At 31.3% G+C, this 15,176-nt stretch overlaps 4 protein-coding genes across 4 annotated transcripts; 1 reads left to right on the top strand and 3 right to left on the bottom strand.

Annotated features, from left to right (window-relative positions):
• Positions 1-767: 767 nt before the first annotated feature.
• HELRODRAFT_70817 (hypothetical protein) lies at positions 768-977 on the bottom strand (the record flags this gene model as incomplete). Its single annotated transcript, XM_009032926.1, has 1 exon — positions 768-977. One exon carries the CDS (start codon positions 975-977, stop codon positions 768-770), a length of 210 nt encoding a protein of 69 aa, XP_009031174.1.
• A 2,250-nt stretch (positions 978-3,227) lies between these two features.
• On the top strand, positions 3,228-3,630 carry HELRODRAFT_156148 (hypothetical protein; the record flags this gene model as incomplete). The annotated part of the gene is made up of 2 exons (XM_009033017.1): positions 3,228-3,303; positions 3,389-3,630. 2 exons carry the CDS (start codon positions 3,228-3,230, stop codon positions 3,628-3,630), a joined length of 318 nt encoding a protein of 105 aa, XP_009031265.1.
• Positions 3,631-4,690: 1,060 nt separating this feature from the next.
• HELRODRAFT_70858 (hypothetical protein) lies at positions 4,691-5,101 on the bottom strand (the record flags this gene model as incomplete). Its single annotated transcript, XM_009032930.1, has 1 exon — positions 4,691-5,101. The coding sequence occupies one exon, from the start codon at positions 5,099-5,101 to the stop codon at positions 4,691-4,693; it is 411 nt and encodes a 136-aa protein (XP_009031178.1).
• A 1,009-nt stretch (positions 5,102-6,110) lies between these two features.
• Positions 6,111-8,178, bottom strand: HELRODRAFT_135178 (hypothetical protein; the record flags this gene model as incomplete). Its single annotated transcript, XM_009033016.1, has 7 exons — positions 6,111-6,155; positions 6,315-6,393; positions 6,605-6,672; positions 6,816-6,875; positions 6,995-7,169; positions 7,719-7,806; positions 8,094-8,178. Coding segments are annotated over 7 exons (600 nt in total), but the record flags the coding sequence as incomplete, so codon positions are not given.
• Between the last annotated feature and the right edge of the window lie 6,998 nt (positions 8,179-15,176).

Genomic DNA, 15,176 nt, shown 5'->3' with positions numbered 1-15,176 from the left:
ATTGCTTGTTCTAGTTTCTTTTTTGCTCTTTCGCTAAAAACAAATTTCGTGACACAAAATGCAAAGAACAACTACGACATGACAATGAAAGGATGAAAATTGTAAAACTTAACTAATAACGGCAACCGAAATTCCATTTTTACATGTTTTTGAAAATGTACGTCCAGAGTGTTCGTTTGTGCACTGCATTTAGTAAAAAAAAATTACACAGTTTCCAAATTAGTGAATAGAATGCATCAGCAGTTACCACCAAATTTTATAAGCAAATACATATATATTTTTATTCCTCGGTAATCGTTGCGCTTCAGCCCTTCAACAATTTCATCGACAGACAGTAGAGTACAATTTCATCGACAGACAGTAGAGTACAATTTCATCGACAGACAATTTGTTCCCAAATTATCAAATCCATTTGCTTTTGTAATAAAATATGTAAAACTTCCTAATGAGACATATACAACAAAATTGCCGAAAAATCATTGAAAAAATTGAAAAAGGCTTTAATTCTTTAACAAATTTAATTGAACTTGATAATTTTAAAATGGAAACAAATTAAAAATTGTAGCGCACATACAAAACATATTTTATACATACAAAACATCTTTTGTTTTGTCAATGATCAAAAGCTTGAATATTTTTTTACTTAGATATACACAAATTAATTTTTTCTTTGTTTCAGTGGTCGATTACTTTGAGTTGGTGTACTTGGTGACTGCCTTGGTACCTTTTGCAGACGGCGTTCTTGGCCAACTCGCCGGGTAACAGATTTATTCAAAGATGTCATTGACAAACGAAAGCATTATTAACATGGATTTGCCTCTAGTGCCCGTGCCCGGATGAACTTGATTCAGCACTTTTTTTATGTATATAAAATAGTTTTTCTTTTGCCTTCTTTTGTGCTTCTTGTCCATGCTGCGAGTAGCTTTCGCCTTGCTGGCGGTCTTCCTAGAATCCTTGCTGGCAGACTGTGGTGGCATTGTTCTGATAGAATAAATGAATAATAATCAACGAATAATTCAATTCAATTCAAACGTTCAATTCTCGCTGGCTAATATATATGAGCGAGCTAGGCGAGTGAATAGATCACGTGACTCGCAACACTTATTTAAGAACGAGATGATGTGCGCGTGAGAGAGCGTGCCTGTGCGCGAAAAAAAAGACAGTTGAGTGGAGAAAGAACAAATGTACGAGACAAAAAAAGGTGATAATTGCGCGCGCCTAATTTTGAATTTTAAAGATTGTGTATTCAAAATTATTTAATTCCCATTCGCATGATTATTTGAGTTATCAATTTTTTGCTAAATATGAATCAGTCGATATTGACGAATAAATAAATATTTGATTAAATGTATAAAAAATAAATAAAAAAAATTTAATGTATACTTATGCATGCACAATAAGTCAATAAATATCAATAATATAACGTCTATACACGTTGTAAACGTGTGTAGAATTATTCAACTTGTTCTCTAGAGCTGCTTTCTTCTAATTTACTTATAGAAATTTTTTCAATATTTTATCCAATCATTCTCAAATTAGTTAATTTATCTCTTTCACCTTCTAAATTTCCTTCTTCTTATAAGAATTCTATTGTTATTCCCATTCTTAAAAACTCATTTTTAGATCTTTCCTCTTTATCTAATTATAGACCTGTTACTAACTAATATTACTTTCATCTCTAAAATAATAGAAAAAATAGTTTATAATCGATTATAATCTTATTTAAACTCTAACTTCTTGCTACCTGTATCTTAATCTGGTTTCAGACCTGCTCACAGTACTGAAACTGCTTTACTCAAAATACATAATGATATCCTTATCTCTAGTGACAATAGTAATCTTACTTTTCTTGCTCTTGACTTTTCCTCTGCTTTTGATACTGCTAATCATACTATTCTCTTGAGGCTGCTAGATCTTTTTTTTAATATTACTGATACTTGTCTATCTTGGTTTTTTTCTTATCTCTGTAATTGTTTTTATTCTGTTCTCAATAATTATACTTCTAACTTCTCTACTCTTACTTCGGGGTACCTTAGGGTTCTATCTTTGGCCTTCTTTTATTTATACTCTATACTTCTAAACTACATCGTATTATTAATATTTTTTCACTAGTCAATTATATGCTGATGATTTTTATACCTATACTTATTTTCCTCCTTTTAATCACAATAGTATTCTTCATAGTCTATCTCCATGTCTTTCTTCAATTATCGCTTGGTTTGACTCTATGTGTCTTAAACTTAATCCTTCTAAATTTGAATTAAATTGTTTTAATAAATCTAAACACTCTATTACTATTCCTCCTATTACCTTACCTGATTCTAAAATTCTCGATGTTTCTCACAAGTTTCGTAGTCTAGGCTTTACCTATGATTCTAGTATGCCTCTTTCTTCTCAGATTAATAGTGTTGCTAGAAGTTCTTAATTCCATCTACGTAGAATAAAAATACTTTTGCCTTTTCTTGACGATCCTACTTTTCTCCTTGTTACTTCGTTAGTCTTATCTAGGATTGATTATTGTAACTCGCTCTTCTATGATCTTCCTGATTCTACACTCTATCCTATAAGTAAAGCTTTTAACTCTGCTGCCAGTCTAGTTGCTTGTGCCTCTTTCTTTTCTCACATGTCTCCATATATTGTTCTCTTGCACTGGCTACCTATAGAATAAAGAATAATTTTTTAAATTTGCACATTAAGTCTCAATCTAAATTATTTCCTAAGTATTTATCATATATATTAATTGAACCTAAACGATTATTTTCTTGTTCTCATTTCTTCTTAAGTCGTGTTAAACACTCTTTTGCTAAATCTGCATTTGTTGTTTCTGGCCCTTTTTTCTGGAACTTTCTACCTCCTTCACTTACGAAGTTCAGAGCGGATCTCAAGATCCATCTGTTTGCAAAATTCATTGAGGAGCGCTGTTGAACTTCGCGAAAATAGCGCTTTATAAACTAATTGATAGCGTGTGTGTGTGTGTGCATGTAACGTAAATAGAACTGTTGCAAAAAGTCTAAAAACATACAGCAATATTATAACGACATGAAGTATATGTACAAAAATGAATTTACAAGCTTCCGGTTATTGGTTGTGAATGCATACCGCGTCACGTAATATATTAAAAAAACTATTCGAAAGTTACTATCATTGTTGAGAATTAGGTATAATTTGCAATTATTGCAAGATTCTGATTTTTTTATTATTTAGTTTACATAACATTATTAAAAAATATGTGGAAGAGGAAAGGGCGGCAAGGTCAAATGAAATGCCAAGTGCAGATCAAGCAGAGCTGGTTTGCAGTTTGCAGTAGAAAGAATACATAGGCTGTTGCGCAAAGGCAACTACGCCGAGAGAGTAGGAGCCGGAGCGCCAGTATATCTAGCGGCCAAAGTTCTAGAGTTAGCCGAAAACAATGCCAGAGACAACAAAAAGACCCGTATCATCCCTCGTCATCTTCAGTTGGCAATAGGAAACGATGAAGAGTTAAACAAGCTCTTGGCCGGAGACACCATCGCCCAGGGTGGCGTTCTTCCAAACATCCAAGCCATCCTCTTGTCCAAGAAGACTGCTAAGGTTGGCGGAAGCGGTTCCGCTATTACTGGAGGAGTCAGTCAGGCTAGCCAAGCCAAGTAGAAAAGTACATCGACTACACCACCATAACAAAAAGCTCTTTTCAGAGCCGCCCAACTTTAACGACTGTTTGCATGCTCTTTCGCTATTGCTTCTGCCAATTATTTTTTTTTAAACAACTAAACATTGTTTTGTTGCCAAACTTTTCCATACATAAACTAATCGATTGAATTTTATGCACCTAACCTTATATCTGATTAACAGCGACTGTTTTTACATATTTTTGAGATTGTGCGTCCGGATTGTTTGTTCACGTTATTTAGTAAAAAATTGCTTCACATAATTATTTTGCGCTTGCATTAATGTTAATGAATCGAAATGCATCAGTTGTTACCAACAAATTTTATAAGCAACAAATATAATTTTAATGCTCGGTCAACGTCGTGCTTCAGCTGACGCTCTATTGAAAAATTCTCAAATGGCCAAAATAATGTCATTTTTCTGAACTCGATCGAGATTTCGGTTTATTAGATAACTTTTGTGATTTCCGGCCAATATAGCGATGTGACAGAATGATTTTAAAATGTGCTGCATTTTCCACAACATACAATAAGTACAACTGACATTCGCTTTCGATATTTTTGCTAATTTATTTGCATTTTAAATATGAAATGATGATGATTATTACTGTAAGAGAGTAGTTTACCTTCATCAAATAACTAATGCAATCAAATATACGCTGTGGAGTTAGCCTTGTAATTGTCGGCCAATATAGATTAACCGATGCTTGATCTTATTGACATTGTGTCCGTTTTTAATAACTCACTCGACACGGCTTACACGCAATCACAATTGGCTATAATGTGTAATAATTTTATTGGATCACTCATTATATCAGTTGATTGATAAAAACATGTGACAGGTGGCAAGTTTTTTCACGCTTTTTCCCATATAGAAACACGATCCTAACCAAGTAGTAAATGTTACGAAAAACCAGAGCCAACAAATGAACGAATAAAAAAAACACACACACAAAAGTGGAGTTTAATTAACCAGGCAAGGTTTGTCAATCGTTAAATTTGGTGGCTCTGAAAAGAGCCGTTTGTCTCGTTAGAGGTAGAAATTAAGCACGTTCGCCTCTGATTCTGCTGGCAAGCTGGATGTCTTTGAGCATGATAGTGACGCGTTTGGCGTGAATAGCGCAGAGGTTGGTGTCTTCGAAGAGGCCGATCAGGTAAGCTTCGCTTGCTTCCTGCAGAGCTATGACTGCTGAACTCTGGAAGCGAAGATCGGTCTTGAAATCTTGAGCTATCTCACGCACCAGTCTTTGAAAAGGCAGCTTTCTGATGAGCAGCTCGGTGCTTTTTTGGTAGCGCCTGATTTCTCTGAAAGCTACTGTACCCGGCCTGTAACGACGAAATTTCTTGATACCTCCGGTAGCCGAAGCACTTTTTCTGGCAGCCTTTGTGGCTAGCTGCTTGCGAGGTGCCTTGCCACCAGTCGACTTGCGAGCTGTCTGCTTAGTTCTTGCCATACTTGTCTGGAACTTGTTTAAACGAAAACACGCAGACCATGAAATAGCACAAACCATCAATAGTTAGAATACAGAGAACGCACTACACACAACTATTAATACAAGCACGAGATGAGCCGCGGCCTGATATAAAGCTCTCAAATCACGTGACTTTAGTCCAATCATGTAAACGTGTGCAGCAAACAATTCTAATGTGATCTTGTTAGTTTTGAAACTTTTTAAATAATTTACAATTACTAGAAATTGTAAATAATTGGTTTGTTTTTCTATTTGTTTATTATTAATTAATTTGTTTGTTATTCATTCATTCATCTTTTTAACGTCAGTATATTTAGCAATTCATTTTTTTTAATTTAGTTCTTAAATTAACGACATTTAGATTTATACTTTTAGATGGTGATTAGTAATCAACAAATACAATCGCCTAGACAAAACTGTATGAATCGCTTATCTTTTGTGCAGTATATACAGCAAACTGCTCTAACTTTTTTTAAAACTCTATTTAATCTTCTTACCTGATAAAAATGAAAATTTTGCAATCCGTTTATTGAGCACGTAAATTTTTCATGTTAACCGTGTAACTTTAGGGTGCTTGCTATTTCAATGTTTTCAATAGTTTTATTCATTGAATATTCATGTGTGCTATTTTTCATTTTTGTTTTTGAAAATTTTAGGCATTGAGGCAGGTAATATAAACCTCAATGGTTTTATGTTGAGTTCAGTTGAATTTTTAGGAGTTTGGCTATATAAATTTGATTGAATCCGGATGATATTTATAACATTCTAGTAGTTTTCGCTCTCGTATTTGATAAAAAATAATGAAACATAATTACGGGTTTATACTTTTATTATAAACAATTGATTGATTTTAAGGTTATCAAAGTCACACCGATAACTTATCATTATTTGTTGGTAAACAAATTTTTTGCTCAACAACAGATACAACTGAAATAAATTTAAACATATAAATGGGTTGTCGGTGAATGTCGAAAATTCAGGTGGCTGACTAATGTTTCCTATAAATCAATGTTTTGTTGTTTGCAGGCATATCAAACTGGTGGTGGAAAATATAATCTATCAAATGACAAATTTCTAAAGATTAATAAAATGTAATAAAGCATTACAAGAAAAGTAAAATAGGAATAAATATAATAAATTTCATAACAGCAACCAAATTGAAATCTGGAATCCAAAGAAAGAAAAAAAAACAAACAATTTTCTCCAACTTCATTCCATTGTCTTCAGCAACTTTGTTCAACTGTGAAACATCTCTCAGTCCCCACTCAAGAGTTCTGTTTGAAATAATTAATCAAAAACAATTTGTCAGAACGAAATGATGATAGCCAATATGAAATAGTTGCATTAACTCTGAAAAAAGCTCCCGAATATATTTGATGATGATGATGTTAGGATATGGACTGATATGTCGATAATTCATATCTAATTATGGAATTTTTATATTAAAAATAATAATTTAAGTTACGCAGTTGAAAGAAAACAAACTGGGATTTGAGCTGCTTATCGAAACTGATGTTGTTCTTGTGAATGAAATCTCCATAAACAATAAACGGCTAATTGAATTATTATTTTGGTTAATTATACACAATTTTTTATTAATTAAAATAATTTTTAAGTAAATTTAAATAAATGATGTGAGAAATTAATAAATGAATTGATAAACTAAACAAGAAATTTAGATATAAAAAGCTCTAACACCATATATAACAAGGGATCCATTTGGTTTCAAATAATAATTGGAGCCAGAAAATAAACCCTGCACATTTTGTGTTAAAAAACTTGAAATAAAATTTCACAATTTAGAGATCAAGCAACATAATATATAATAATATAATGCTAATATATCACAGTAATAAAACAAAACAACCAGTTTACCTCAGTTGCTTGCCATTTTGAAATGTGAGTCATATTTATGCAGAGAATGCAATCAAAATGACATCTTTGGTACATACCATTGAACCAAACACAATGATTTGTAGTTGCATCGATTGCAAGTGGTTTGGAAATATTTGAATTGTTTTTATTACTGCTGGCAAGTTTCTGATTGATTCTTGAAATGGAAACCATTAATAAAATGATGCAATTGAGAAAAAATAGTATTCATATAAAAAATTTACATTTCTCATTAGGATTAATTTAAATTTTAAATGTTGAACTTATCAGGCTTTCAATCGAATTAAAAAAAAATAAACCAAAGTTTTTATAAAAAAAATCTTAAAGTAATTTTGTGGATAAAAATGTTCACGAAGACTTGGATTGGCATTGTTCAAACTTCAATAACAATGTTAAATTATTTAACACAACAACAATTTTTTTTTTATTAATGGAGACCTGAAGCAATGCTTGTATGGCCACCTCCAAAAAAAAATAATAACATAACATAATATGACCAGAAATAAACAAAACACTATATAACATAATTAGCAGCAAAAAGAGATGTTGCAAAACTGAAATAGTTCAATTTACTATTTTACTTTAACATGAAAATCTCTAAAATTAAAGTTCTAATCAATTAAAATATAATTTTAATGTTCATAATATAAAAACCAAAGTGTCATGAAAAGTGTCATGTCATTTATATAATATATTAAATAAATACTTGTTAACACAAGACTGATCTCCATCTGTTGGTTGCCACTTGACGTTATCAAAGAATTTCGCAAAATATGTCACATGATATCCCCACCCTCTTAAAAAATATTATTCTTAGAATCTTACATTATTTTTACAATATTATAAATAAATAATTAACATTAATTAATAACATAAATAAATAAATATGACAGATTATGATTATAGAGATTATAAGATTTATATAAAATCATTTATTTTCAAATTTACAATAAAAAAATAGTAATAATAAATTGATTAAACAATTAATTTAATAATTATTTTAATACAACATTCTATAAATATAAATAGATTTTTTCAGTTCTTTACTCCCCACTAAACAGTAAACGATTAACGCACTAACCTGAGGCGATTTCCAAAACATTAACGAGGCCGTCAGGAGAAATAATTTGCTTCAAGACATTTAGGATGGGATCCCTGTTCCTTTCAAACGGACCCGACATTGTCCGAGAGACGGGAACGCGAAAAGGAAAAGAAATGGACGACGACAACCAGACGCTTTTGTTCAGTACCGAACGAATTATCATTAACAACTCGACAACTAGCTAGTAGTATATTAATTAAACCGTAAACTATTTTCCAGACAATACTAAAAAATGGTGTTTAAAGATCTTGGAACATAGGAATAAAGTAACTCGACTAAAGTACTGACACATACCGATCAGGACCGATTTCACTTTTCTCATGTTTTTACATAGCAAATGCTGCATACACTTAGCTGCTTAGATGTTTACAAAATTCAAACTCATTTGTAAATGACGGAGGCGGGATGCGGGATAACATGGAATTCTTTCTAGGTACCGTACATGCTAGATCCCATCATTTTTCAGTTCCTTAGATACTTTAGTGTTCAGCTCTCAATTTAAATAAAATAATTTTTAAGATACTCATTGCATTTTATACTGATATTGCCATTGAATAACATATTGTTATAATACTCGCTGTCGTAACCGATTTACGATGCGACGGGTTCAAATCTTCGATTGAATAAAATACTCCAAACAGTTATTAGTTATTAAACTTTATTTACAGAAGAAATCAACTAATCGTTTATTTCTAGCAAATTCAAATTAACACAACAATTAACTTTTAAATTGTTCAAAATCTATCGCTATGACAACGTCAACAAAACAAATTAAATATCGCTTTAAATAATTCACCGAATCGCTTTTCACAAGTCACGAATTTACAAAATCACTAATCACGGATTTCACTAATCACGGATTTCACTAATCTTCTTGCGACGTGCGCTTATATACTCTTCGCAAGCGTCGTTTCTAGATTCTTCTCGATGGTCCGATTCTAGCATACTCTAGAATGCTCCAGTCACTAGAACATTCTAGAATACGCTAGAATCTAGTGCGTTCGGTAGCACGGTTATAACAATATGTAGGAGTAAAATGAAACGTTTGATCTCAACTTTGACATGGAAACAACTACGCCATTACACCTTATTTTGCGTTGTCAACGATCAGGCGCCGGAGTCCATCTGCATCTATTTATTTATAATCGATGAATGACGTCATTACTTCTCTTGCCTCAAGTATCAGGTTGGTGCAAAAATAATGTCGGTTTTCTACCATCCATTTTAAAATGCAATAAATTTGCTTTCATTTGAGATATTTAATCAAAATAAGAACCATCATAATTTATGCACATTTGCCAACGAGAAATTAAATTATTGATGCCTGTAGCATAAAAATCAGGGGTTCTAGAGGCGACAAACTGTAAGAAGGCATTTTTTGTAGCTTCTTCGGTTTTGAAGCACTTTTCACGCAAAAAGTTGTTGAGGTGTTTGAAAAAGTGGAAATCTGTTGGTGAGAGGTCTGGTAAGTATGGTGGGTGAGGGAGAATCTCGTAACCCAACGCGTTCAGTTTTTTTAGCGTTAGTTGTGCGACGTGTGGTCTGGCGTTATCGTGGAGAAGAATCGGACCCTTTCTGTTAACCAATTCAGGACGTAGTTGGCGTAATTTCTGGTGCATCTCATAAATTTGTTGGCAGTACATCTCTCCATTAATCGTTTGACCAGGTTTTAAAAAGCTATGGTGAATCAATCCAGCTGCAGACCACCAAACTGTCACCATTAACTTTCTTTAGTACAATTTTGGCTTGGAAAAGTGTTTTGGACTTTCATCATGGTCCAACCGCTGAACTGAACGTCGTCTGTTATCATATAGGATCCATTTTTCATCACACGTCACAATCCGGTCAAGAAGCGGATCGTTTTTATTACGCAGAACAAGTGAAGCTGACACCTCAAAACGCCGAATTTTCTGATTTTCGTTCAACTCATGTAGAACCCACTTGTCAAGTTTTTCGACTTTACCAATCTGTTTCAAATGACGAACTACTATTGTGTGATCAACCTTGAGTTCATTGGCAACTTCTCGAGTCGTTTTAGCTGGGTTTGCGTCAATAATTTCCTTCAGTTTGTCATCATCAATTCCGGTTGGTCGCCCGCAACCCTCTTCATCTTGGAGGCTCATGTCACCAGTACGAAATTTTTAAAACCATCTTTGTGTGGTACGCTCAGAAGCACCGACGTCGCCCAATGCTTCCACAATATTACGAGTTGCCCTGCCGCATTATGCCCGAGTTTAAACTCATGAAGCAAAATAATCCGAAAATCACGCTTAGACATTCTCAAATATCGCTCAAAATCAAAAACACTGAATAGTTGGACCAATTAATTAATAAAACTAGATAGAAGAATAAATAACCATCAAAATGATATATAATGATCAATATATTCAATAAACTGTATTTAAAAATTTAGTGATGAAAAATTTATTAACATAAAACCGACATTATATTTGCACCAACCTAATAGATGGGAAACACGATTAGGGCGATTCCAGTTTAAAATTTCATGACTATTGCTCAAACGTATTCTTCACATTATAAACTTAAGCAAAGGTAGAAATGACGTCACACATGCACCGTAATTGTTGCATGAAGATCCTAATATCTAGATTTACATGATTGGCAAGTTAAAAAATAATAACGCAAACTCTTCCAAGCCAACGTTTGTGTGAATCTGTTCATTTCAATTCCTATTTGTAATTCAACGTATGTGCATAACGAAGGTGCTTTGAAGAGTAAATTGTTTTCTGGTCTTTTCTAAATATTTTAAAACGGAGCAAGCAGTCTGCGCTTTAATTTTTCTTTATCTTTTTACACAAATGTTATATTAATTTTGTTCTTTTTTACTCAGGTCTTTTTGTTTGACAACTTTGGAAACCACTTGACGGTTTTGCTTTCAGCGGGCTCTAAACAAAGTCCCAAAGCCAAGTTTCACTTTTTAAAAAAATTACTACTGAAACAAATATCTTGGTCAAGTGTCAACTCAACTATATTTTTTATTATTTGATGTCGTGACGTTATTATACTTTATATCCAGTTTTACGAATCGCGAAATTTTTTCAAAAACATTGAATTACATGTAGGAGATGAACAAAACTTCATGACTTGAACGTTGACCTGGAAACATTTACATCATTTTATAAACACCCGCGATGGTAGATGATTCCCTTATGAAATATGATATATAAAATTTTGTGGATTATACATTGCTTATTGGGTTAGTGTGTAATAATGCTATTACACAAATACATTACTAATGATCGAAACCAATTTTTACTAATTTCTTAACAATGGCACGATTGTATCAAAATTTCGCATAAAAGCAGCAAGTGAATGTTTTTCTTAAGTAGGTGGCCACTTTTTCTTAAGTAGGTGGCCACTTTTTCTTAAGTAGGTGGCCACTTTTTCTTAAGTAGGTGGCCACTTTTTCTTAAGTAGGTGGCCACTTTTTGTAAACGGTTTGCATCCTGCATCTCCAAGAATAATTTTAATTATTTGTTCGTTTATTTTTATTTTTACGGAGTTTGAGCTTTACGATGGGCTGCAATATATCTGACCACTATTTTTATCTTCTAATGCTTCTTTTTCTTGAACTTTTACTTCGGCCTCATTGTCTTATTTCAATCCGCAGTGATGAATATCCACTAAATACTGCTCTATTTTTAATTATAAGTATTTCATTATTTGTTGGATACACATTTACAGAATCTTATTTTTTTCCTAGAATATCTTAAATTTTGTCAAAATATTTCACCTCTTCCAGAAATTGTATTACCGCCATTATATTTTCGTTAGTTTCAAAATTATCAATTAAGTTTTCTGGTAATGCAGTCTTTTAAATTTGGTTTTATCACATTTAAAAATATGTTGTGTTAATATCACAATATTGGCAAATTGGTTTTCCTGTTCTTTATTAAACAATTATGCGTTAGATCGATATGTTCATTGTTCAACCATGATTCTATGAATTTTACTTGGGGTTAATTGATTGTTAAAAATTCTGTTTCCTTATTTCAATGTTTGGGTATAGTTGACGAAGCTGAGTTTTAATAGTTTTAATAGCTAATAGTTTTAATTAACTTATCTGAATATAACCTACTATAATAAAATCCCATTTGGTCGATATCCTTTTTTAAAATTTAACTTGTGAAAAAGTGAATAACATGAATATGACAAAAAAAAATCAATTAATTTTGAGGAGTGCCAATTAAACATGAAATGGAAAAATATGATGAATTAATTTTCCCCAACCATGGAAAAAGTTACCAAGTAAAACAAAAAACTATTTACTATTTACATCTGTATGGATATGGTTAGTGTTGTAAAATGACTAAGGAGCTAAATTCGATGTTCAAGAAAATGATGAAAGTAACATAAGGTAACAAAAACATTCCTGGTGTTAGAGATGTTCGATAAATGTGGTTATCATGTTGAAAAATAGTTAAATCCTGCGATTTTTGTTATTATGTAATCAAAAATATAATTCAACTAAAAATTAACCGTGACGAAAACTATGTGATGAGAAGAAAATTAAACAAACATTGCAAACTATTAAAAATAAGTTCTTTAATAATATAAAATCGTTTGCAGTATCTTTAAAAACTGATTCAACTTTCTAAGAAATCTTAGTGGAGTCGACAGCATTTATATTAAGCAAAAAACAAACTTGAAGTCTGAATAAAAAAAAATTATTATCCCCACATTACATTTAAAAAAAATAATATTTAACAATTAATGTAAGAAATCATAATAATAACTTTAGTTTACATGACGTCATCAAAATGTATTTGTAAGTAATCAAAAAAATGTAATAAAGATGATGGAATAAAAAACAAGAACTTTGATAAAACATCTTACGTGAACAGCAGATGAAACATTTACGCAATTATACAATGCAGAAATAAAAGTCTTCAGTTCAACATATGAAAGGAATCTTTCAATACGTACCAGTACCACACACTCAGCCAAAACGACACCAGGCTTAATATGCTGACTTGTTTATGTAAGTTTAATGATGTATGCATTTCACGTACAAAGGGCTTGACAAGTTCATTCCAACGATGATTCTTCGGCTATGAGAATGCAATGTTTAAATAATTGTATTACATAAATAACACGTTATAACAATGTAAAAATTGTAATAACGATATTGCAATAAATGAATGTCTACACTTCAAATGGAATGTAAATTATTTCGCATAGTCTAGTCACACATCCTCTATTCAATTGAAACAAATGAAATGTTACGAATGCTGTGTGGCGTGCATGTCTCCTTAATTCTCCCAGAAATTATAAAGAAACAATGAATGAACAACGACGAAGAAACAAAAAAAATGTTGCAGTCCACAACATTCATTGTTTCATTACAATATATTCAGTAATGCTTTTGTTACAGTTAGATGAGCATTTGCGTGATACATGAAGTTACAAAATTATTATTAATAATACAGCTTATTTTTAACCCATTAACATATTAAAATAAATAATTTTGAAGTACACACAAAGTTAGGTAAGGATCAACTGAAAGTAGATTTGAGCGAGAAGGGCAGAAAATTGTATCTCTAGCTGAATCAATTTGTAAGAAGTCGAGAATCTGAGTTCCATCTTCAAATAGCATAAATTCTAATCTGAACAAGATAGTTTTGAAAATGTCAGCAATAGGAAACAACATGAAGGAAGAAAAAAATCCATTTATCGCGAGGAAACAAATTTTTTACATGGCAGATCTCTGATCTCTATCTGGGGTTTCTTATTGTATATCTTGAAAGCTTTACATTCTAACATTCAATTTCATTATTCAATCAAATCTTTTAGAATTTTCAAATTAGTATAGAAAAAAATAGAAATACAAGTTAACAGAAGAGAATATTTTTGCAGGCCATTGTCTAAAACTTTCATGACGCTTGGCATCTTCAAGACCAGGTCTAAAAATCATTTATCCGGAAATTATCTAGCGCTATCTTGAAAGTTAAAAAAAGAATTGATATCAACAGAAGCTATGAATCAAAAACTACACTCGAGAGACATTGGTAAAAATAACGAAGCTATACTTTATTCGAAAAAAAGATGCAAAGAAGCAAAACGCCTTCAAGATGGAACAAAACAAATATAAAAGAAAAATATAAAAAATCAAACAATGCTCGCCAAACATAATTTAGTAAGTTTTAAAACAGAACAGAACAAGTTGGATCGCTGACATGAAAATGAAAAATATTTAATAAAGAATCGCTAATTTTTCATTAAATATGCGGCTGAAAATAAACACGTTTGTTTTCACCCTAAATTGTTCATCGGAGATAAATAGCGATATGTACCAAAAATCTGCGCCAACAATTATCATTACATATAAAGATAATTTTATAAGTTTTAAATAAGGCTTGTGCCAAATTCTTTAACTTACAAATGTTTTTAAATCATGTTAGTCAGGTTAAAACAAGAAAAAAACAAACTTAGAAAATCAGAACATGAAAAAACTGTCAAAAACGCTCAAAAAATTCATGTTATGAAATTAAAATTACACGTGAATATTTTGATCAATATATATATATATATCTTTAAAAATAATTATATATATATATATATATATATATATATATATATATATTTATATATATATTTTGGTGACAGACTATTGTTAACACAACATTTCAAAAATTCAATACTACTTTCAACATTGTTCAACTATTTTATATTTCTTTTTAATTTATTAATGTCAGAGAAATTAGACATTTTATTGTTTTTTAAAAATTTTCATTAAATAAATTTGCAAATAGCTATTTCAAGTTATAGATAACTCATCTTCAGTGCATTATATATAAGGTATGTAAGATATTTGATAAGAAGGAACAAGTAATTATTAATTTATATAAATTATTTAATTAAAACAGAAAACCAATAAAATAAATTTAATAACTATAAACAATATAAAACGCGATTTTTAAAAAATATATATATATATATGTTGGTAAAAGACCATAATTTTTACAATAATCTATAAATTCTACCGAATGTTTGGCGTTAACATGTTTGTAGTTCGTTTAATAATTGGTCGGATGGGATGAT

This window comes from Helobdella robusta (assembly GCF_000326865.2).
Source record: "Helobdella robusta unplaced genomic scaffold HELROscaffold_9, whole genome shotgun sequence".
Taxonomy (NCBI): domain Eukaryota; kingdom Metazoa; phylum Annelida; class Clitellata; order Rhynchobdellida; family Glossiphoniidae; genus Helobdella; species Helobdella robusta.
The sequence above is the reverse complement of the archived record's forward strand: the minus strand, read 5'-3'. Positions and strand labels throughout refer to the sequence as shown.